This window comes from Apaloderma vittatum, unplaced genomic scaffold (genome assembly GCF_000703405.1).
Source record: "Apaloderma vittatum isolate BGI_N311 unplaced genomic scaffold, ASM70340v1 scaffold16851, whole genome shotgun sequence".
Taxonomy (NCBI): domain Eukaryota; kingdom Metazoa; phylum Chordata; class Aves; order Trogoniformes; family Trogonidae; genus Apaloderma; species Apaloderma vittatum.
The window spans coordinates 57,839-83,906 of NW_009701074.1; the positions used below are offsets into that span (position 1 = coordinate 57,839).

The window sequence follows — 26,068 nt, forward strand, 5'->3', positions numbered from 1 at the left end:
TAGTTTATCCACTGATGAACTCTTGAGGATATGAAGTGTTGCATTTAGACCAAAGACTCACCAGAACCAAGAACTACTGCCTAAAAAACCAAAACAATAACTGCTTCCATCCTCTATAATTATATGGATCCTTTTCACCTCTGCGAATAACAGGTCAAGGTATGCTTGGGTACAGTTAATCTACTGCCGTTCTCCTCCATGCTTATGACTAAACGAACAGAAGCCACCTGCAGCTTGTGGCCTCTCCACCGACCCCCTTGTGAGGGCATTTATTGAGTCATAAACACCTCCGATAGTCTTACCACCAGAGCATCTGCACAAATGAAGGCTGGAAGAGAGAAAAATTAAAAAAAAAGAGAATTGACTTTACAGAAAAGGCAAGAAAAACGCTCTACAGATATTTTTGCTTTGAGCACAGACTGACGGCCGAAAGGCAGGGCAGGAATACACCTGGCTGAGGATGGCTGGGCATATCATCATCCAGATACGAAACACACAGATTTATCTGAAACTACAAAGCTGAATTTCAGAAAGCCTTCCAAGTTAGATATATTGCATTTCAAGTAGCAAACTGTGTGATATAGTTACATCTCCTTGACAAGACTTCAACTGCAGGATCCCAGCAGAAGGAGGAGAGATCCTGCTTTTTCTCGAGTACAGATACAGACTTCACTATACCTGGCCATACTTTCTTCACCCAGTCACACACATGGGCTGCTACTCTCTACTCCAATAAGGGCACAAACAATCCATAAAGCATTCTGCAATCTATCGGAATGGAAACAACTCTTTAACAAGAGCCTAATGATCCAGACTGATTAGAGATACCTGCAGCACAGTCTGTAGCATCTGATGCATCCCAAAGCTTTTTCTCTTAAGAAGAACGAGATTCAGGTTGTGGAAACACCAGCTCCCAGGAGACCAAGCTGCAGCAGGATCCAAAATGCTTGAGCAAAACTGCTCCATCAGGATGGGACACTGCACAACTACCTGCAGCATCTTCTTAGCAATCTAGCTCACGCCCACAGATTGGAGACGAATTTCCGCAGAGCTGCAGTGCTCTGCTCTTGCACACCTGTGCCAAGCAGGAACTGGGCTTTCACAGGTATCACTTGGAAAAGTAGGCACAGTAAACTGACCACATTCCTTTTTGTTACAATCAAGGGCAAAGGAGAATGCACCTGACTAAAGGTTGTGTTAAAAGTCTACCTCCGCTGGAATCCAGTCAGTCAGTGTTTTGCAAGGGCCTGTTTGCACAGCACAGCAGAGGGACTCACAGTAAAGGAGTGTGCATTTTCCCTGCATTTCCGTTACAAACCCAGAAGGTTCCCATACAGAGGTTGCTGCACCATAAACTCACTCACCCGTTTATTGGATTGTAATTTCCTGACGTAGAAGCCCTAAAGCCTTGATAGAAGTAGATTTACCTTTGTCTGTTACAAATAGCCGACTCATGGGAAGCTGGACGGAGAATAGGGAGAAGGAGCACAGAATTACGAACGGCTGCTAGCTCGATGTATACAGCTTCTATCGACAAGGGAATACATGCCTGAGTAGGCAGCTCTTCACAGCTTGGTTTGGCCACAAGCTAAAGCACAAAAATTTCACCCCGGACCTTCTGTGAAAGACAGGCACCTAGAGTCAGTAAGACAACACTTGGAAAGACAGAGATACATGCACTTCACTAACATCCATTTTTCTGCCCACAGTTCCAAGAAGCAGGTTGTTTAAAATCTCAAATCACGTTAATCCACAGTGACCAGGGACTGTATTTTTCAAGCAGCAGCTGGTCCAAGATTCCCTGGTATAACCACCAATTACATAACAAATTAACCAACCAAAATTCAATGGAAAATCAGATTTGCCTACTGCGGTGAACAGGGAAGCAGAATGGGCCACAAATATTCTGAAGAGCTTGCATGTGAGTGCATATTTGCAGGAGGACAGAACCAATTCACTAATGGGACTCAGATTTAAAAAAAAAAATAAAAATAATTTGTTTTTCTCCTGCCTCTGGACTCGAAGTAAGAAATTAAGATTTCCACTGCCCACTCTCCTTTTCCTTCCACACCCTCTTCTCATTGGCATGAGATAAAACCTTGGGGAAACGGCAGCAGCAATTCTCAATTCTCATTATCTATCGGCAGCAGTAGCTCTTGGGGAAGCTTGCGGTCAATAAACTACAGGCGATTTTAAAAGAAAAAAAAAATAAATAAATTTGTTTTTCTCCTGCCTCTGGACTCAAAGTAAGAAATTAAGAAGATTTCCACTGCCCACTCTCCTTTTCCTTCCACACCCTCTTCTCATTGGCATGAGATAAAACCTTGGGGAAACGGCAGCAGCAATTCTCAATTCTCATTATCTATCGGCAGCAGTAGCTCTTGGGGAAGCTTGCGGTCAATAAACTACAGGCGATTTTAAAAGACACAATGGGAACTGCCCCTCCCACAGCTGTACCATTATCCCAGCTTTTATTAGATTTAAAGCCAGCGATTTTTATGCTGTAGCTGAAGTTCTGCAGAGCCATGAAAACAGACCACCAGAAAAGACATAACGCTCCTAAATTAAATAGAAGACATTACAGTAAGGTAGTCTAAAGTCAGAGAGCTTCCACATCAGCAAAGCACAGGATGCAGCAAGCAGCCTAAGTGGGCTGATGCCATTGCAGTGAGTCAATGGTCACGCCACCGAAACTCAACATTTGGGCTGGTAGAAGCGGCAAAGTTAGTGAGCAGGTTAAGCAGGGCATGTAGAAAGTGTACAAGCTACAAAGGTGGACAATCAGGGCAGGATCCTGCTCCCATAACTACAAGATCATCGCACTATGGGCATTAGCTCTGGAGTTCACGGTCTGGATGTGCCTTCCAAGCGGCAGAGAGAAATACTCCCTCGTGGATGGCAGCTCAGTGGACCTGTTTCAAACCCCTGCGTCAGGACCAGACGTGCCATGCTCTACCAGTGCCTGTTCCTCTCCCTTGACTACAAAAGATGCCCTAATGGCCAGAAAATATACAAAACAGGTAACATTAGTTATAACCCTACCATACGCTACAATAAAGTAACCTGTTCTAGTAAGAGGGTTTGTATAGAATGAGTAGAGGATTAATTTCAAAACTCACTAAATGATTACCTGAGACACTTGTCCTTGGGGCAGAAGTAACTGTGGGTGCATCTTAGCTCCCAGCTCAGAGACGTGCACAGCAATAGCCAAAGGGAAAGTGGTGCTCAGAGGAATAGTCTCAAACCAACACAGTAAGGGGGAAGATGTGAAGAATTATTCTCATCAACTGCAAGCTGTAATTTTCAGTCTCAAAATCCAGAGCTTGCTTTCTCTGAGTCTAATGCATACCATGCCCTGGAGACGTTTTTACCAGCCATCAAAAGGAACTTGCAGAGAACCAGATGCTTCATTAAAGAATATTCACCAAGCCTTATAAAATCTTTAGTAAAAAGCAGAAGAACAAATCACCAGCGTGCAAGTGAGCTGAAATCACACATCCAGCGTTGATTACAACCTCCTGTACTGGAAAATAAATTGTGTTTAAAAAAAAAGAAGGAGGAAAAAAGGAAAAACAACACCCAAGAAAGCAAGTGATTCTGGCCTCTGGTTCCCACATTCCTCCAACCTGAATTTCCTGAATGAGGAATGCGTGAGACAAAGCCATTTGGTAGAAGATGCTAATTTAAACTTAAAGAAAAATAACAGCTTAAAAGGGGGAGGAGGGAGTTTTAATCCTTCCTGAGAAACCACAACAACTTACGATCGCTACATATCTCTCGAGAGACAGAGTACTCAGTAAAAGCAGTGAAGCAAATTGTCAGGGCTTCGGCTGTCCCGCGACAAAGGAAAATACAGAAGATGCAGCCATACACAAGTTTTATTTGAATTTGTACTTGCAGAACCCTCTAGTGCCTGTATGTAGCTGTAAGGTTTAATTACCTATTCCTTAGTCTCTCACCTCTTCCAAGAACATAGCAGGGAGATTTTCTGTCATGTTCCATGACAAATTAATGTCCTGTGCACTACTTCCAGGAAGTTTCTACCACAGCAGAGGGAAAAAAATTCTGAGGTTCACTGAACACGCCAGGAACGAAGATGATCTCCAACTTTTGGTTTATAAAGAAAACCTACCAAAAACCCTACCACCACACAACTCCAAAAAAGATCCAAGTTAATAGGATCTTTCACTGCCCTCTGCTGTTACCAGTCATTTAGCTTCCATTTTACTCTGATAATGTTGGGCTGGGGCTCAGGGCTGGCAGCGTCCCAGCCCCTTTCTCAGGCGGGTTGGAGCCACAGCTTGCAAATATGCTGAAGTTTAATGCAATCTGTCTTCTTTGGTAATCACATTCCGCCCGCACCGCATGCAATAAAGACGTATTGGTAAATGCATTTGCTAAAGATACACTCCGCTGAAAAGTCTACAAGCCTGATTTACAGGAGGCAAAGGAGGAAGCATCAGGTAACAGAGGCTGGCAATAGACGCGCCAGTGCTCTGCGCACGGCAACAGAGGGCACGGATCGTGCGGCGGCAGCACAGGCACTGCTTTACTTTAAAGCTGAGAAAGAAAAAGAAACCACACGTTTTGGGAGCTGGGGACTTTAAAGATATCAGAGAAAAGCCCTTTCTCTGGCAGCTTTAACCTTGCTGATTTGCAGACATACAAAGACCTTCTTTGTAAACAGGAAGGAAAAAAATTCCACTAGGACTAGCAACAACATTTGGTCTAATATATCCTGACAATTTTCCCATCTCCTTCTGTCGGGCTTCTTCTGGGAGCCGGCTGGCAGCTTGTTTCATGTTATACTTAAATCAGGCATACAGCTTCCCCTCACAATGCTAATGCAACAGAGAAAGACTGCTTCTATGAAATCTCCACCTCTCCCCCACCCTCTGTATTAGTAACCCCACAAGAGGAGTCTCCGTTTTCTATTCCCAGATGACTCCATCCTTTTCCCCAAACTCACCTTTTACTGTAGTCTCAGCACCTTTTTGAGAATTTTCTACTCAACAAAGAAAACGGAAAGCCTGCTCTGAGGGACACGTGAGCCACTGAATTCTCACACGGGGCACAGCATCCTTTACGCTCCAGACATCCAAAGCAGTAGCTTATGTCAAACCACTCACTTTTCCCAAGACCATATCCTAGTTGTAATGCCTAAATACTCCATTTTTCCTTTCTCCTTCATTTGTTTCAATTGCCAGAAATTCTTCCAAGGTACTGAACAGCCACTGTCCTACGGCATCAACAGAATCTACAAGGGCTCTGCATCTCAGAAGGAAGAGCCATAATTAGGCTTGCTGGCCCCTCGCACAGGACGAACAGTTTTCAGTAGTCTGCAACTTTCGTAACAGGCAGCAGCTTTGCACAGTAAATAAGCTTTCCTCATGCAGCAACGAAAGGAAGCAAGACCTCCATCTGCAAGGCCCCATAATGGGAGAATGTTTAGAGCCTGTTGGCAAAATGGATTTGCCTACTGCTTCCAAAATACAGCACCCAAGAAGGTAAAGCTTGGGAAAATTATCGTGACTGACTTTGAAACCTAGGAGCATAGGCATTACTGCTTTGGCGGCAGCTCAGTATAACAGGAGCAAGGCTGGGACATACGACAGTGTCACTGGGAAACATGGAATGAATGTGGGAAAATGGTTCCCAAAGAAAACCTCTCTCCTAGAAACGTTGCAATTTGACTGAGATACCTCAGCCCCCAGAAACACTTCCCAGAAGAAAACACCATGCAAAACAAGACAGCAAAGCCAGAAAGTACAACAGGGAAGCTTTTGTTACCTTCTGAGCTGCACTAACACAGCGTTGATATTCCTTAGCCAGTTCCGAGCATTTGAGCACTTCACGTTTGTTTTCTTGGTAGCACTTCAGAATTTCCGACTGCAGGCTTGAACAGACAGGATTAGTGTTCCTTCTCCTGCGGGGAAAACAAGCACAGAAAGATGTGTGAAGAGGAGTTTTCACCCACTTACTACCACTTTACCAGCAACACGCATACTAACCTTGGGTTGGAGTCATCTAGTCCTAATAGAGAAACTGGTGGGAGCTGCAATCACCAAAGTGGGTCAAATAACCAACAGTGTCTTTCAGCTGAATAATCCAGGGTATTTAGTAGAAAGAAGGAACATGTTCTTTCTAGGCTGGTGTGGAAGGCTGTTTTACCCTTAGGTAAAACATTATCTCTCCTCTGCAGTCAGGAGAAAAAAAAATAATTCCAAGAGGTTCAAACATTTCCCAAACTCATAGTAGGAGTTTTGGGAGAACTCAGGAATCCTGGCTGGGTTTGAGCTAGATCTGCAACAGTCTGACAAGGAACCGAGCAGACTTGTTGAATAAGCTGCCTCAATCTATTGAATTCTCATCTATTTAAACACTTCAAAAAATCCAGCGGGATTGGAAGCACTACAATTCTCCTAGTGACTAGAAAACACAGAATAATAGCAAGAGCAGATATCCGTTTCTTTTTATTTCTGAAGCAATTAGTACTCATATCCCGTAAATGGCATTGACAGCTACCCAAGCACAATTAGGGATGGTGTTCTTAGACTCCAACGTGCATGTGTACATATGGCACATCATCAGCAACAGCACCAATAAAGGGGAAGGTCGTTGTAAAACAATACCAGCAACAATGGCACAAACACAACAGTGTCATCAACTGCACAGACTGGCAGGCACAAATTGCAGGAATTTGCAGCACAATTGCCATGGCATGTTTTACCAGAGAACGAGAGAACATATGCTTAGGTGTAGCAATGCGCAGATGCCGCCTCCTAAACCATAAATCCTTTTAATTCCTTGCATTTTCTGCCTCGATAAGCTTAGAGAGATCTGTGCCCAAACATCAAACGCAACGCCTCCTTCCAAAGCACTTGATGCCACAAACAGGCATTAATGCCGTGCTCTGATGTGTTCATTTCCACAGCACCCACAACAGTCACTCCTTCAGCAAAAGGGCTTCGTAGTGAGGCAGAGGAAAAACATGACCTGTTCCTGGGCAGGTCTCATTCTCTCAGGTGGAACAGATTTCTAAGAATCATGGCATCTTAAATTAAGATCTTCTAAAAGCTTTTGGAGAGCTCAGATATGCGTTTCCAAGTCACTCTTGTTTCTGTAAGGTGCTCAGGAAAACAAGTAGAAGGGCCAAAAGAATAATTTAAAAAAAAAAAACAAACAAACAACAAACCCCCACCACCATTCTGTCTTTTCTTCCATATCAGCAACTTTGGCTGCTCCCTCAAAATAGTTTGGCTGAGACATACTCCAAATGATACCTCTTCAGTCTTACTGTCACATACACGGACAGACCAAGAATCCATCAGTAACAACAAGACAGCCACACTCAAAACCACTGAGATTTGTATCAGAAACCACCAGAGATACTATACAAACTTCTTTCCCCACCTCTTCACTAATCTTACAGGCTTTAGAAAAAACTTATTCCCATGCATGGCCCCTAGAGGCTAGTGTGCATTTCTAATTTCTATGTTCTACAATAAATCACCTTTAAAGCCTCTAAAAATCCATATTCTAAAAAATCTTCGAGTTTTGGAATAGAAAAGAACCCAGGGAGAGCTTCAGAAACTCATAATGTTGGCATTTTGCTTTGTCACTAACTTTAATGTCACTCTAATCAAATCAGTGAGACTGTGGAAACGATACCAAACAATACCAGGTCAGGAAATACCACCAAATCCCCCACTTCATTGAAAAAGTTAAGACTTTTAAAATTAGGTTTTTGAAACTCAGCCATGTTAAACTGAAGGACGTTTTTGCAGTTTTCATGTAGAGAGCTGGAAGAGCAAAAAGGTCCAGCAAACAAACCAGTCTGTATTCATCTGAACTGAACAATACAGTGCAAACATCTCGGAATTATTTATACGAATGCTCGAGGTCGCCATTGCGGACACAGAGAGCTACAGAAATTGCGGGTTTTGTTTCAGGATTTTTCTTCACTGTCCCTCCTATAGCATAAGTCTTCATTGCCTAGCTTGAGGGTAAAGCCAGAACCCCCTGGGCTCACAGCAGTGCAAAGTCTGTGGCCCTCTTCTTCAGCAGACCCCTTGGTGATCAGCCCAGAGCACACAGGGCTATTGCGAAGCCACGCCGTGGTGAGCAAGAAGCCACAGAGTGATTGTTGCTGCCTAAAGCCTACCAGAGGCAAGGGATCCATCAGCACAGCACGCGTTGCCTAGCGAGCACCTAAATTACCGTTCATACGTGCCACTTCCCACAACACAGAGAGGATTTATTGGGTGCCACATACCCAGAATCATAACAAGACTATTCTCCTTTATTTCATCAAAATAAAATCTCAGACTGCAGTTATGCAGCAATTGCACCAGCTTCTCAAAACAGACTTAGAGAAACTAATCAATGTAACACAAAACTGGTTAAGGTAATTATCAATACAAATGACACAAACCAATATATTAGTGAATTCACAAGCAAACTGGAAATTCCACAGCACCAGTTAAATCCCCCTGAGAACGACATTTCACTTTGGAATAGGAAGCTCAGGAGGTAACTGCCACTGTGCCCCACCATGCAGTGGGATCTTTGAAACCAACAGACAAGAACTACAACTGTGAGCTCACCGTAAGGAAGCACATCTTGCTGTTCCCAGGAGCACACAAGTCACCCAGGTCCAGAAGACTAGCTCTGGTACTCATCGGGACTGAAAGGGGGTATCTGAACTGCTTTCCTCCCTGAGCAGCAACCGCTGCTCCCGTCCTGTCTGAAAGGGTCAGAGAAGCCACCCGCCACTCCTGCGCTCACGAAGCCTCTCAGCTTCGGGCTGCAACACTTCCTCACAAGAGGCAACCACAGTCCTATACACCAGTTGCACCTCACAGTTGTCTGGCTTTACTAACACATATCTGAGTGAAAAAAGGGACTAAAGGGAAAAAAAAGATGGAGACCAGCAGCGTTGAACTACAAATGTCTGTGTTGAGAGCAATGGCACATTGATTTCCAAAACAAGTGGACCTTAGTCCACCATCTCCCTTCAACCTCAGCCCAGCTCAAGATTTTTGGCATTAACCTTTAGAAAAATTCATCTTTTGGACACTCCGCTACATTGCTCTTGGTAACTTCTCATTGCTTGAGGGTTTCTATTCTTATTTCTTAAACAACAAGAGGGAAGGAACATGGTGGAGCAAGGATGAACTCTAAATACATACAGAGAAGTATGTTTTGACCTTTCTAAAATGGGTCACAGTTTTAAACATAATATGGCACCACCAAATAAGGTAGGCAATTAGCCTCTGCCTAAAATAAACCACTTTGCGATTGCTACTGCTGCTATCGAAACAGATATAAGAGGCTCATTTAGAGCAGCTAGGAAAAAGACAAGAGAGAAAGGCTGGGCTGGGGAGGGCTAGGACAGTACCTGCAGACAGGGAAGCACGGGAGATGAGCTCTGACAATACCTTGGAAACAAATGCAGGACATACGGAATATGAGAGATTAAACCACTAACACATGCTCTCATCTGTTTAAAGGAAGAGGAAAGGAGAAAAAATGACAAGTGGAAAGGAAGGGTTGAATCTAGAAATACAACTTGCCAGCACTGCCTCCCTCATCACAGTGGGGAAGGAAACCTTTGCCTCACCACCATTCAATGGAAGGAAGGCTTCATGCACATGAAATCCATTAGTTCAGATCTTCCCCTTCCCCTCCCCCTCCCATGTAGGGATCTGAACCAGGTCTCTGTGTGGAAAAGAAAGGAGAGGTTTTCTCAAAATGAAACAAAGAGGATCCTTCTTTCTGCTATCCCTTGAGGTAAGACAGAACAAGCATGATCTTGCTGCGTTTTGACACACCAAGAGTTACCAAATCCTCTCTATCACTGCATATTCCCTTTACTTTATTTAATAAATGAAATCTCATCAACTTATCCTTCTTCTATTATCACTGCTGACATCAATCTGATAATATTGGCTTGGCGTGGAATCGTGCTATTATATGTCCTCTTGATATTTAATTTAAGAGAAACGTCTGCAGTGGGGTGAATATGTGAAGCAAGCTTTTTATTACTGGCAGCAGTAAGGATGCTGGGAGTGAATTAGACATTCATCTTAGTCAGGGCCAATCTAGTGGCTCAGAAAAGGTTTTCTTCTTAACCCTCTCCTAACTGTTCAATAGCGGCAGGTAACGGCTGCTCCAGTCAGTAACTGCATTCATTTGTCTTGGCAAATTCATTTCTACATGGATATAAACCCCATGAAGAAGTGTTAAGCGTCTGGGAGGTTAAAGCAAGGTTCTTCGAGATTTTCCATCATAAGCTCTGCAATAGTAGGAAGAGTGTTGGTCTAAATGTCCATCAATTAATCAAGAAGCAGCACAGCTTCCAAATAGCTTCCAAAGACAAACACACAAACTTACTGCAAGAAACGATTAAGGCAGTATCATCAGGATGCAGACCCCATAGACAGAAGGTTTCAAAACAGAGCACAATGGCTACTCGCTAGCTGCTGCTGACAGGTTCCCTTTCTGGAAGAAGAATTATGGACTCAGTACTGAAAAGAGAGGGAAAGCTGGAAGATGTATATGTATTTGCTAGTCCTTCCACCCAGCTGAAAAATCACACCAGCCGAGAGGAGATACAACTTGAATGTTTTAGGACTTGGCAGCGCTTCAGACTAGTGCAACATCAGTAACCCCACAGCGAGTGCCACACGGTCACTTGGTGTTACTGGTTAGAACAGCAATTCCAGACAGAGTAAGAGCAAGATCCTCTTTTTACCTTTTGCTCTGGGAAACCATTCAAGCAGAGAAAAAACTCAAGAGAGAGACTGACTGTATCTAAACCCAGACACTTTGATGCCTCTGCTCAGAAAGTGAAAAACAAGGACACAGAGGATCCCTCATATAAGCCAACTTTAGAGTAGCTGCTCCAGTACACAGCTGCGACCAGCAACCTAAATGGGGCAGTAACCTGGAATTTCCTGTGGGCTGCAAAATCCAACAACTGCATTAGCTGCTTTCTGCTGCACTATTTGAGTAAGACCAGTGTCTGAGCTAACTTGAGCAAACCACATTTAGTCACCACCGTCACTGCAAGTGCAGACCGCCTCAGAGGTCAGCAGTGAGGTGCACAGGCAGCCCTGGAAGCAAAACCAGGGCACACAGCAGCCATTTCTGCATGTCGGGATGGAATCAGAGATGGGTCATATAGTTGGTTAGCATGTTTATACATCTAGGCTGTGAAATGCATTATGTGCATTTCAGACTAAGCTCGGTGATGCTTTGGTCACATAAGTGTGGTGTGCTGCCATTATGTCCTGTACATACATAAAACCCGGTAAGCAGCTAACTGACCTGTAAAACTGCATTCTCTCTCGGGTAGCACTTGGCTATGATGGCTTCTTAATGTGTCAGAAAAATAACTCCAGACAGATGCAACAGACAGCACATAGGATGGTTCCATCCTCTGTCATTATTGCATCCGTGATATTTGCAGCAGAAAATTAAACACAATTGAAGCATTTCATTTTCATCAGCAGCCAGGACAGCTAATTTCCAGCACAGGCTGCAGGGTGCTGCACTATCACAAAGCAAACGCTATGGCCTCACTACAACCTATGGGTTTCCTCAGTCCTGCACGCCAGCTTGATAAGATGGCTTGAATGAAAGCAGGAAGAGTCATATTGCAGCTGTTTGGCAAGAGAAGTAAGAGATGGAAGAAGCTTAATAGGTTATCCAAATGTCGGCTAAAAAATTCAGTAATATTTAAGCTACATAACCCAGCACAGTGCAAACAAACTGCAAACGTCACAAGGATAAACCAGTGTGATCAGGAAGGAAATATTTCTGATCAGACTCATATATTCAAAACACTGCTCATCAGGCTTTGCCGCTGATTTGGATGGAATACCAGGCTTGTAGAAGTAACGTACTGTGTACAGTAAGAGGGGGTGTATTAAAAGGTGAAACCTCGTGACAATTTTCATGAAAATAGGGGCACTACCTTCAAATCTCAGCTGAAACAGTTGTACTCTTGTCCTTCTAAATCCTTCCCACATGCCTTGTCACACTGTCCGTCTGCAGCACACTGCTGCACAGCTCCAGTATTCCCTTCTCTCTCTTCCCCTTGACAGCAGCATTTCAATAATAGGTCACTCAATTCTCATTTTTCCCTACCTTGTCCATGGAAGTACCTAATGAGTGCATATTTATAAAGTACTGTGAGTTTCTGGGTGACTCTGTGATCTTACAAAATTTGTCACTCAAGTGCTTCCCAATCTCCGTTCCTGTTTTGACAGCTTATTTGAAGCTGCCACACAATTCGCCACCGCAATTCGTGCACTCAGTGCACCCTTGTCCTTTCCAGGACAGATACTTCCTTTCCTTCCGATCACAGATACACAGAAGCTGTTCTGAAATCTTGTCCTGCGTAAGTAATTAGATTCTACCACTGAGAACAAAAGTTAACATGAATGTCCTAATCTGAAGTGTCAGCAACTTGTGTCACTGTGCTGCATTCAGTAAAAACGCCATGATCCAACCACATTCTCCTCATCAAAAAAAAACCCCAAAAACTAAAATCCAAAGTCTGAAATATACAGATTAAAGTGGAAAATAACTAAAATTTAGCAGTTCTCTGTAACAACCTCTAATTTTGGAAATCCAACAACAACCTTTTAATTTTACTGATGAAATTGATGCAAAGAGATTGTGTGACCCATCCAGTGCTGGTCCCAGCTCTCTTACTTCCATCGTATCACAATCTGTCCTGTCCTCCTGCACAGTTTATCCTCACACACAAGCAGACATTTCCCATTTGACCAATAGGTCATCCTGAAAGACATTCATTTATACTTATTGTGCTTTGCCAAGTGCAGTTTCAACTGAATTAACTGTCTTCCTTAGCACCTCATAAGCTGCAGGCACTGGGGTTTCAGCAGTGGGCTGTAGGTCTTTGGGGTAGGAGGAGGGTACCAATATGCAAAATACTGTACAAAACCATAGAAAATTAAATGATCCCTATCCTACTGAACCTGAAAATGCAATATCTAATCATCTCTATTAGCATTCTGCATGGCAGATGGCAAGTGGTTTGAAATAATGAGAGACTTTTCCCCACAAGTGGATAATTCCAATGTAAATTTGGATGTAAATTCTTCACTGATTATCATGATAAAATACTGAGTTATGAGAAACTGCCAGTTTGGAAGATGAAAGGAAAACTACTGCCTCTTCCTTCACTTGCCAAGAGATACAGAAGTTAACAGAACTGGATCTCCTGCCCACAAAGCCATGCAGCAATTTTTCCAAAGATGCCAAGTTACTAAAAGTTGACTAGTAAAGATGAAGAGCCTAAAGTTAGCAGCAGAACGGTCTCTGGAAGCCAAGCAGGAAGGAGTCAGAATCTTGTTGCTGGAAGGAGTTCTCTGCATCAGAAAGGAAGCTGGCTCAGCTCCCACAAGGCAGAAAAGCAATATAGCAAGCAATAACTGAATCTGAAAACAACACACAGCCCAACAAGTGACCCGAACAGGGATTTTCTTTCTTCAGATAAAATCCAACATCTAAAAACTGGTTAAGATCTCAGGTCAGGAAGGGAATGCATGCAGCTTACAGAATGCACGCAGCACTGGCCCTAAGAACATATGGGTTGTGGTAATGCTATAATGTCTCGGGGTTACGTGGGGAACTGACTGCTGGGACAATGCTGGGCCCATACGCTTTGTTGGTCTATTAAACTCTTCCCCAAAAAGTATTCCAAAGAAAGTAACTGAAGATGTGGTACGTTGATTTCATATAATCACAAGACATGAGGGACAGACAGGTTCAGTAAATTTTTCCTATGTGAAATGATCTTGTAATGATGTCAGACTGCTAACGAAACATTCTTTCTTAAAACAAAACCCTGAGCACTCATTTGAACAGCAGTTACTTTTCTAAAATGCCACTAAACATTGTACTAAGTCTCCACAGTTTACACCAGACTACACAAAGGAGTATCCGTGACAGACAAAAATAGAGTCCATTAGTATATTCCACACTGACAGTGCAGCATATCCTAGAAACAAATTTTGAGAGGAGAAGGAAGCTGCCAGCATTAAAGTTCAGGTGGGATCTGAAGTTAAACGTCCACCTTATTAAAAAAACTCCCCTTGCTCCTGCCCACATGCTCTAGTCTTCAAAACCACAGCGTCCCCTTTCACCATCCTGTGCAATTTGCCAAGTACTGACTTGGCAAGATGCCCATCAAGCAGCTGCTCATCCCCCAGAGAGCATCGACAACGGTGCTTTCAGAGAACACGCATGAAGCCACGAAGTCTGGTTTTGGGGGGAGTTTAGGATTATTTATTTTTTTTTAAATAAAAATTATAATTTCAAGAAGTTCTCAGTGAACTGGAAAAAAAAATCCTTATAGGAAATAATTTAGGTAACATGGTTTTCAGTTTGGGGAAGAGCACATGAAATGCCTTGGGTGAGTTCATGAGTCCCAGGCTCACCTGGGGCTACTCTGTGGTGCTGTCCGTGGCACTGCCAGCCAGCACAGCGCTGAGAAGTTCTCTCTGAAGAAACAATATTCATCTCTGAATAAGTGCTCCTGTCTTCCAAACGTCAATTTTTGGGGCCAAATTAGTCACAGTTGTGTTTGGTGCGGTACATGTATGTCCCAGACAAGGAGGCAAGAGACCCTCCAGGGCTAACAAGGAAAAGAAAAGGATAGGAAGGAAGAATCAATCCCAGCAAGGTCCTCACAGTAGGCTGAGCACCACTTGGTCCCGAAACTTCAAAAATTGATGGGACTCTACAGCCTAGAAAGCTATTTGATCAGAGTAACTTCATGAACTACCAAAATCACACAGAATAAATAAATAATAAAATTAAGTCATCACAGCCTGGTCTGATGGTAGAGATGGTTTTTCTCTCCCTTTATAAGGGAGGAGAGGACCTTGATCTCTCATCAGCCAACAACATCGACCACCACCAGCTTCCTCTGTGCAGATGGATCACCACAACGGAAGGTGTCCACAGCCACCCTGTCAAAGTCCTTACCTCCTCAGCAGTGGAGATACAGAAACTCTGACCTACAGAACAAACTATTGTCCTCCTCAATTTTCCTCCACTGGCACTTGCCTTTGGTCTCTCCTGTCATCCCTTCATCACTCCAGGAGGAGACTCACTCAACAATAAGTAAAGACATTCTGCACAGCACATATAATCCAAAATCAGGAATATAATAACTGTTCAAAATAGCAACATTGCCCTTGAAATCAGTTGCTATTGAATTAATGACCAGATTGTTAGGAGTGTTACCTCAACTTTGCCTTAGGCTGCTAATTAGCAAACAAGTCATTAATTCACTGGTAACAAATGGTTTCTCAGGCATTATTGCTTCTGACATCTTTAATTCACCACTCTTTCTGGACAGCTTCCCCAGACAACTTCATCCTCAATCCTCTACGAACCAGCCCCATGCCACTACCACCAGCACATGATACAACATACGCTGGAATACAGAGGCAGAAAAACACAGCAAAGCTGGGTCATTAATTACTATTTATGATATCTTTCTCAACTGAAACCAAAGGAAGTGGGAGGGGAACCAAAGGCACAAGAAGTTCTGGACATTGGTGTAGACCTGTCACTACATCTAAATGAACAATGAAATACTATGAACCTGGAGAAACCTTGCTTCCACCAGGGTACAAAGCACAATACCTAATTCCCAATCTGAGGGCAGAGATCTGCTTCTATTTTCACTGCATTCTCTGTGATAAAGAGCTTTGAACTGAAATATTTCACGTACTCTGATGCACAAAGTATTTCTGAGGCTTGTTTTAACAGCTGCACAAATATCCATGCTTTTGAAAACAATCTGGATTTGGCTTGCCAACAAACCCTGATCTAAGGGTTTTATAATGGCAACATTACTACACAATACAAGTGCTTTCTGTGTAAAAATCGATCGCAACAGAAACATCCCTAATAGACTACATGGAGTGTTTGGCACCTCTTCCTTTGCTATTCCAGCCTTCGTTACTCGGGTCTCATTTTATAAATTTCCAAGTTCCACCAATGTACCTTTGAAGAAATGCTCTTACAATTTTGAAAAGATATATTAATATTTTACACCAGTTTTTCAACACTAACAGAACTGCAATCTCAGTTCATTGGACTGATTTATTAGTCATCCCTCCTGATGCACGAAAGGAAAGATGACATTGCGAACACTAGATTAGAACATCAGTTTAAGAACTGGGCAAAAGGAAAGTCTCATTCAGAACCAGTATCTTAGTGATCTCCAAGAATTGAACTTCATAAAGAATAGTTGACGGCTTGGCTGAAGTATACAATCTAATAAATTTTTAAGATTTAAAAGTCAGTTCAAAAAAGAATAATCTGGCCCAACTGGAAAAGTTACAGAAATGTGACTATTATCACATATGATATTCCTAACGTGGTAAGGGAACATACCTTGTTTGGAAATCAACACTTGGCACAAACACTTGCTTAGGCACAGGCCTTCCAGAATTCGTAAAGATGATGTTTACATGCTAATAGAAATGAGGGAAAATCTTTGTGAAGCAGAACTGAAAATGATTAGAAAGTTTTTCTTTCAGTAAAATTCATGCCATGTAAAATGATACAAAGCCCCAGCTTGACCCATCTACTCTTTTGCCCCCTTTTGAAGTAACTTTGGGGAAACTCATGCCTTATAGTCTTACAGCAATATTCCAATTTCCTACCAGAAGCAATTCTATAAGTATGCAAAACAGCAAAGCTTTGACTAATAACTCCTCTCTTTCTTCAAAGATTACATGAATCAGAATCAGCGCGGACAGAAGTAGGAACATTCAGCACAAACCAAGTGCTGAGCGAAGAACGGGACTGGGATGGAGTCAAACTATTTTTTGTGAAAGTATCATCATCATTGCAGGGCACAAAAGCACAATGCTGAGATAAGGCTGGGGATGAGCTCCTAGCAGTAAGCAGTCTTTTATTCCTGAAAACTCTCAAATCTCTATTGCAGAGGCTCTTCATTTCAACATGGAATTAATCATTTATCTAATCTAATGATAGGAGAAATCCCAGCGCAATTTTATTTGAAAACTAGGATGTCTTTACCCTTCTGCTTGGGCTTCACAACTGTCCACATAATAACTATTTTAGAGCTTGACTCCTGGGCACAATCCTCTGCTCAAATACCTGAGGCCTCATAGTACATTTCAGGATTAATAAACTCAAGAATCACCACATACCTATCTTATAAACTTTCCAGATCTACACAAACAAGGGGGAAAAAAAAAAAAAAAAGAAGAAAAAAAGAAAAGGCAGCTCCTCTAGGTTCCAGATAGTGTTGCCATTTTGGCAGGTCGTCAGCCTCAAAATTTTGTGCAATTCAATAGAACCTTCACTTCCACGAGTACCGAAAGCAAGCCATACATTCCCTGTTCCCTGCAGACAATCCAGCTATGAATTTTCTCCCTCTACCCTCACTGTGTCAGTGTGGTTCTCTACTCCATGTTCAGCCCAGGAGGATACTTACTACGTGGCAGTTTCTCTAACATAATCGCCTTAAATACTCATGTCCATTAAGTTTAAAGATCTTAGGACCATTAAATGGAACTGAGATACTAAGTCCCACATGGAGTAAATCTCTTTGGCAGTTTCTCCATTGGAAAGCTGCCTTGGATTCGAGGCTGATCTCTATCAGGATAAGATACCGACGTTCTTTATGCACTCCCTGATAACAGTGTGAAGCATATGCAGCCCTCTCAGCACAACATGCAAAGCAACACACCCATTGGTAAGCAGCTTCCGAAACAGTTCTGCAAACTATAAGGAGATTTTGGAGGGAAACTCAACTTCAGAACAATTTTATCTTTTAACAGCTTCCTAATCCCCTGACCCCACTCCTGCAGCTTTACCTTTTAGAGAGACTCACACCCCACCCATGACAATTCTTGCATCCAAATTTAACAACTACAAAAATAAAATGAAAACATGATAAGACGACCTTCACAAAAGAAAATAAATAATTTTTTTTTAAAACCCAGCATTTTGAGGATAAATCTAGAGTGCCTGCACTAAGCCATAACCTCTTTACTGATGTTTTTTTCCTTCCCCTTAACAGATTCAGGGACTGTAATAACATTTAATCCTCAGAAGCTAATCTAAATGTAACACTCAAAAGAAGACAAAGACAACGCAACAGAAAAAAAATTTGGCCACTGCCTTTTGGGAGTGCTGCTTTATCCCCGGAGCGAGTGCATTAATAGACTCTGGAATGAAATGCCATTTTATTCTCTGTAGCAGGGAGGGGATTAGCAAGTTGTCTTCTCTAAACCCAGTCTGAGTCATGGCTCTATGAACACTGAGAAAAGGATGTGGAACGAAGTGAAGGGCGGGGAGCACTGGCGTTTTATTTACACACTGCTTCCTTTGTGGGTGGTTACTGATGTGCACAGTTTGCTAAACAAGGAAAGAAGAGAGGGGGAAATGTTCTAGGTCCCCAGACTTTAATTTTGTTGGTTAACAAAAGGAGAAAAATAATAATGCAACAATTATAACAACATCACTGAGACAACATACCCATGGCAACTGTCCAATTCACCACAGCATGTAAGCAACAAGGGCAAGATGCTCAAGGTGCTGAAAGCTGTGCTCAGTGGTTTCTCGTTGCTAGGATCTTCTTTATGGGAGAAAGAAACAGGTTGGACAGAGCCCAGAACAAAGAAGGAGATACTGTGGTAGGAGGAGTGCAGAGACAGGAGCAGGCTGGGCCGGGGTCAAGAGATGGGGAACAAAGTCCATTGTGCAAGTCAGGTCACGCAGGCATCAAGCTTAGTCTCCCACCTTGAAGCAGAAACTAAGAGCTAAAGCCTGAGTCAGTGATTTAATACAAAACTTAGTGCCAAGTACTTCACTTCTGCTTCTATACAAAGGAAGACAGGAAGGTTTACCTGACTACCTCACGGGCATGTCGTGAAGGGTCACTGGCAGAAACCTTGTACTATATTCCTTGATAATCACCAAGGAGAGGAAATAGCCCATGGAACACTTGACCACTTGTGCAGAGCTGTAGGTGTTGATAACAGAATTGCAAAAGCCAATAAATGCCAAGAAAACACTGATTTTTTTTTTGTTTCGGATATTTCTTACCTTTGTTTCAACATGGACTCTTAAGAAACAGCATACTCACTGTGGAAACAGCCCGAGCTCTATTCCAGTCTTGGTCCATCAGCTACGCTGATACACAGTGGCAGAAGACAACAAATACAGGGTAGATTAACCCCACAAGGCACAAGTACCAGGGGCAGGACAAAGAGTTCAGTGAAACAGGGATGATACAAGCTAGGGAAGAGACTCTACGGGAAGGAGATGCACTCTTCTCTGCAGATGGAGAAAGAGCCACTCCTGGTTTCCTTTCATTACAGGAGCTGTGGTAGTCCAGCACTGGATGCAGGCAGACCTGGGCTTCATTCAAACTTTGGCTATATTCCAGTTCATGTAATTTTGTTGGAGCATCAGTTTATTCCTGTCAACCAAGCTGCTAGATCTGCAAAAACCAGTCTTACCTATCTTAGCACTTACTGGGCTCGTATGTGTAATACAAAAGTGCAAAACAGGATGAGCAAACTATTCTTTCCGCTGAAGTCCCAGGATCTTGTAATTTATCACCGTAAACAGGCTGTAGAAAGACTTGCAAATACAATGCCTAATAAGAGGACCTCTTAACACGCAGGCTTCAGGTCCTACCAATTAAGAATGAATGCCAATGTACAAAGGAAGTTTCCCCTGACCCCGTCCCAGCCTTATCGTGACCCTCACTTGAGGCAAACGTACTCTTTGAGAGTGTTTGTACAGCGTGCTGTACACTAAGGAAGCGATCATGAAAACGATCGCTGCATACTGCTGTAAGAGACACATCCGCTGCAGGCTCGTTGGTCAAAGCAACACCTCTTCCTGCTCAGACAACTATCAAAGGGCATTATCCATTCCAGACTGTGCACTCCAACACACGACTCGGTGCAATCCCAGCTACTGCTGACAGTTTCTACTGTAAAGAAATAGGGAGTACGATGCTCACCTTCTCCCTTAGTTTCACTAGTGGCACACAGTTTGTCCCTTTCAAGATACCCCTCAGCCACATTATCTTTTCATGCAAAATTCACATTAGGGCAGGTGTCTCTTTCAGCTGCAAGGAAGACAGCCCAAGGAACCTGTCCCTTTATGATAGCTCAAGTTCATACTGCCATCAAATAGAAGAGCATTATACAATAAGGCCAGAAGCCAGGGACTAGCAGATGATAAAGGCTCAAAGAAAAGCGGATGGAAGCCCTAAGAGGCTGTAAAGACATTTCCTGAATCTTGAAAGAAAGAAGCCATTAGTATTTGTACTCATCTCAGTCACTGACCTTTATGAGGAATGGTTGCATTCCCAAGTTTCCTACATTACCAGTCTTCATCTCCACCAGAAACAGAGACCAAATGCAACTGAAACCTCAGGAACAAACTTAACACTACTATAAAAAATAGGTTAGTTACAGTCTGTAATCACAAGTACATAAAATAAACCAAGGTCCCAATCTCTTCCTTTACAAAGTCACAAGAATAAATCACTGCTACATGGATTCCCAACAACTGAGCAAACATCTGCAGAAGCCAATCCAAGAAAAGACTAAACTGATCAAAGACTGTCAGAACTTTATGTCTTATGAATTTTTAAAATTTTACTTAAAAACAGAATTTAGAATTCTACACAGGAAACCGCATGAAAATGCACGCAATGTGTTAGCTGACTTGCTTTGGCTTCTTTAGCAACTTATTGCTTGACTGTCCAAACAAAAATATGAAATTACAACAGGTTATGTGATGCCTTGGCAGTCAAATATAATTTTAAATAAAGACAGCACAATATACTGCACACTCTACTAACATATTCATCACTACTACATTATCTATTTATGCAATTAAGTATCGTACAGTCTGGACTGGGCCCAACTGGACTACATATGTTGCTACTCCAGTTTACTGCATGTTGGCCAACTGTTTACCCAACTGAGATTCGAGTGCTGCTCTTGACAGTGTAATTGCTTTGGACTCATTAATATTAAAGAATTACAGAAAATATTTTTTCTTAGATAGCTGTTAGTGCATGTGGAACAATAAGCTATACAACACTACTGGCAAATACAAATGAAATTTAGACACAAAATATGCTCATTGTAGAAAGACAACATTAAATGCCAGCTAATTGGGCCAAGGCTGATAAAAACGGCCGGAAAAATCATTACAGTCATTCTACAGAAACATTTATTATAATAACACCTTTATTTTGATTGAAATTTACAGGTCTAAGATTCAAACTGTTTACCTTTTTCTTCCCTGAACAATGAAAACTCTGCAAGTTGTGCCATTCTTCCTACTCCCACGCGTTAGCCCAGTGCTGCCATATGAGGTTACATACATTGGGTCAAAGTCTGAAACACCTTCCATTGCCATTTTGAAAACCCTAGTAAACATTCCTATTTAATGGGAATTTCCTAAGTTCATGTTTTCTCCCTCATTCTCTCTTGCAATATCTAACAACTTTATACTCCATTCTGTCCAGCTTGGCACAGAAAGAGAGGACGCTACATTACGACTCCTCAGTCCCCTAAATACCTGACAGGAGGCAACTTCACGCTCCGCTCATTGGACTATCCAGAGGTTACACAGAGCATTATGAAATGCAACTGGAATTGCTGAAAAGAACAAAAATGGGTCCTCACTTTATGCACTCCTCTGCCTTGGCAGCTGCCTCCTGGTATTGCTCCGACGTCAGCTTGTAGATCTCCGCATTCTGAAACAAAGAATATAACACTCAGCTCTAAAAATTAAAGGAGTCTCAGATCTTATCCCGCCACAAAGTTATCTTCTATAATTAATAACGATTTCTAACAACAAACAGCATATTCAGTTCAAAGAACACAAAAAATTCTTAAAAGTTGATTTTTTCTCCAGCAAGACGCAACAAAGCCATGATTGCGTCCTCCATTCCACACTTCACCTTTGTGAAGGGAAAGATGGGAAAAGGTGGCTAAAAACCAACCATCAGCTTTAATTATTCCATGTAACCACAAAAACAAGGTGTTTCCAGCACCAAGTTATTTTGAGTTAGGTTATGTTTTGTTCTCTTTTTTCATTAAATGCTGTGAAGGATCTTTCAAGTTCCTGACGTGCAAGTATCAAAATTGGCTGCTAGCACTGGAAAATCCATTTTACATTTCAGTGCTTCTACTTATGTTACTTATTCTCTAAAAGAAAATTATGCAGCCTGTTTCCCTTTTAACAACACAGGGAGGCGTATCAGGTATCAGTTAAGGCACTGCCAAACAGAGTCTGGAGTGTCTTGCTGCAGGGCTTAAGAGGTTTGCATTAAATTCTCCTGAGCTTGCACAGAGTTTTAGTTCACAACTGCTCAGCCGCCGAACACGGAGGGCGAATTTCTCCTCTCGGCTGCACTTACAAGTCTCCCAAGCACAAGGAGGGGAAGGGAACGGCTGCGCCCCCCCAGCCACTGCGCTGCAAGGTCTTGTGTCACTAAAGTGCTGATAAAGCTGCTTTAGGCAAAGCCTCTGGACTTTATACCGAAATAGCTGCAATTGCCTCACTCAAATCTCGTCATGTGCAAGGCCCTTAGTCTGAAAAGGCACATGCAGAAAATATGCAATAATCAATCAAAAAAGCTACAAAACGGTACTGAAAGAGAGGACAGCTATTCATTTCGGGCCAGTTCTAGCTGCTATCTCGTCTCTCCCCAAATTTGGTCATTTTATATAGAACACTATTCTTGCCCTTCCTCATTTATTTTCCCATAAATGCAGCTGTGGTCCTGCGCATGATGAGACGACACATATTGTTCAGTGGTTAGAAAAAGGAAAGGACAGATATAACTCAAGTTCTATTAGCGGTTCTGCCACTTGTGCAATCTTGGGCAAGTCACCATTTCCCATCTGCAAGCGAGGATAACAGCTGCCTGTACCACTGAAGTTGTGTGAAGCTCAGCTAATTGGAAGGCTTATACAGGTTTTCAGAGCCGAGGCTTCAAGGTGCTATATTTAAGCGTTTTATCTCTGGTGCCTGAATTTATGTCATCCCACAAAAAGCGCAGAACAGACTTAGCTTTTCCAAACTTTGACCCAGGAGACAGAACGAAGAACTCATGGAAGAGCAATCGCTTCAAAATGCGGCTCGCCAGCAAACTGTCGTTAATGCTTTCCTTTACTTACTTGTTACATAATGGTCAAACTTCTATGCTATTAAACCCATTTTTCTCCATCCTATAATGAAAAGTTCAGCTTTTAATGGAGCTTTTTTCTCTGTCCTGTAAACAGATCTCACGACTTTCAGCTCCCTGCTGTTACTTATTCACACATGAAACCACAAGGCCTGCACTTCATTAATTAAATTTGCCATTAAAAATTAAATAATGTGAATAAGTAGATGTAAGCGTTATCTCCATGGGCTTCATAAGTCTCACCATTTCTCCGATTACTACCCGAGCAATTTTCATATTTCATACTGTCTGATTTCTCAGAGGGACTGGATTTGAAAGATCAAAATGAGAGAAACTGGGAAAGAGAGAAAACAAGGCAGTAAAATTAAACACTTTTCAGGCTATAGGAAGTAGCCTCGTCAAATACTATTAGCCTGCAGCACTTTGCAGTGCAACAGCAGCAGGAGAGGAAAACAGGAACAAATGTGTTGTACGTGAGACCCAGCATGAGGTTGGCATTTAACCCACCTAAAGAAAGGAGAAAAAGCCAACAGAGTCATTTGCTGGTTGCACTGTCGATTATCGTGCTTGTCTAGTTTATCAGAGTTCGGCTGCCCAGTACTGTGGTCAGCCTCATCTCCAACTACATCAACTACAGACACGGCCAGAAACAGCTGGGAAAGAAATCAGTATGAAATAGCTCTGGATCCTAAAGCTGATAAAAACAGGCAAGTGACAACCTGAGCAGAGAGGCAAGAATCTCAGCCAGGGCAAGGAGGAGAGAGCTGGCCTCGGAGAAACCACAAGACACATGGCAAGATGCGAAGATCAAGGAGGGGCCCAGGAGACCTTCAACCTGAAGATGAAAGCTGCTGAGTTTTTAAAAGGAAAACATCTTTGCATGTGATCCAGCCGGGCCTCTTGCTTTTGGATCAGACCTCTCTGCTGCCCTTTCCCCCTCTTTTCCCCCCTCAAAACCCCTAAACCCCAATGAAGCAGTATTTCCAATGCTATGAATCAGTAGCTTTAAATGCTTCCCCAAATAAGAAAAAAAAAATAGAATTTTGCCATTTAAACCTGAGTTCATTCAACAAGCAGACTTGTTAAACAGGTTTTCCTTGGCCTCTAGGCCCTTTCCTACCTTGGGAAAGTCACATTCACTTTTGTCCTAAACACTAAAAGAGCAACAAACGGGCTAAACGAGCATCAGACAGGCCTGTCAGTCACCGCAGGTTCTGTGATTTGAAGCTTCTACTTCGAGAATATTTTTCCAAGTATCCTCACCTGTACAACTTCAGACGCAAGATCTGTTTCATTTTCAGTATTTTACTTACCATGCTACGGCAGGGGATAACGTTCCAATGGCCTACAAAATTCTAGAACTTTGTAATAAGGTTGCAAACAACCAACCAAGCCAGAAACCATCTATGCACCCCCTGTGCCCTCAGCAGAGCCGCCCACACGTAAGGGCTGCTCAGCAGGATCAAGGTATGGTATTTGCACTTGAAATAAAGTCTGAGCTGCCCGTAGAAGTTCTTCAGCTTCATAAAACGATATTCAGTTGCACAGTGAAAGAGAGAACATTCAACACAAAATTACATGACATCAACACTGCTTTTAATTTACTCTCACAACATTTGATGCTTGAGATAAAATGGCAGCTCACAAAGAAAAAGCTGAACACGAGACCTCAACTATTATTAAATAAAGCTCCTGGCATTCTTAGTTGCAGAAATAAGTTTAAAAACATGACCAAAGGACACCATAAGGGCTCAAATAACAAGAGACACAGAAAGAATGAATGAACCACCTAAAATGTTTCACTTCTCTCAATAAAGCTGAGCCTCAGGGGAGCCAACTTCGGAAGATCAGAGCTTTGTCATATGGGGAGAGAGCTCTCCAGAGAGGACAAACAAAGTAAACAAAGAAATGTTACTTTGAAAGATTTTCCCCTGCTATTAAATGATGGTTCGTAGCAAATAATAAAAACACTGAGAAGTTATAAAAATACATAACTAGAGCCTAAAGACCAACAGAATCGCTTTCCTTTACCCTGCTGTTTTTCTACAACAGATTTGCTGCTACACCCTTGCTCCCCACTCTTCCCAAAACACTCTTGCACTAAAAATTCCCCTTCCAAAAGGAATCAATTTTAAAATCCGGAGCTAAATTTGGAGTAATTTTAATTCAGCATTCCTCCTTGGCTGCAAACGTGCAGAGAAACTCCAGCACTCCCTACTACACCTCGCTACGCTGCCCAGGCCCTTTCCACAACATACAGCAAAGAAAGTAAGAAAACAATATAGCAGAAGATGAAATTCTCAGGGTTATTTCAGGAGGGAAAGTAATTGAAGCATAAAGAGAAAACCCTGCCAGCTCATTCTCACATTGACATTAAACCACATTCCTTACAACTTCAGTGAAACATGCGCTACTTGCGGTAACACATAAACCAGAAATCTGCGCATCATGAGCATGAGGAACTAGAGATTAATCAGATTTAGGCAAAAATCTTTGCGAACACCAAGCAGCAGCAGCAAAAACCTGATGCTGGACGCAGATTTCTCTGTCAGGTTCAGCCTGGGTCAATAGATCAGAAGGTGTTTTGATTAATCAAAAAACCCCAATCACCATCACCACAGCTATCTTGAAATATTTTGACATCTCAGAGTATAGAAGCTTGTCAGCGGTCACAGCATTTAAAGATACAAAGAGGATTAACAGCTGCTGAAATGCTGCCAGCCTAGATGAATGCTAGTGATACCTCTGATGAAACGGAGCAGGCCAGCGGAGGCCTTGACAAACGCTGCAGACGGCAGCCAGGGGATTAGATGG

The 26,068-nt window shown here is 42.4% G+C and overlaps 1 protein-coding gene across 1 annotated transcript in view; it reads right to left on the minus strand.

Moving 5' to 3' along the window:
• Positions 1 to 3,431: 3,431 nt before the first annotated feature.
• LOC104281129 (MICOS complex subunit mic25-a-like) overlaps positions 3,432 to 26,068 on the minus strand; it is a gene marked incomplete at its 5' end in the record, with an annotated part of 43,622 nt that continues 20,985 nt past the window's right edge. Inside the window, 3 exons of the mRNA XM_009879021.1 lie at positions 3,432 to 3,518; positions 5,791 to 5,926; positions 21,747 to 21,817. Of these exons, the coding sequence (XP_009877323.1) occupies positions 3,432 to 3,518; positions 5,791 to 5,926; positions 21,747 to 21,817 (294 nt within the window). The remainder of the gene's footprint in view (positions 3,519 to 5,790; positions 5,927 to 21,746; positions 21,818 to 26,068) is intronic.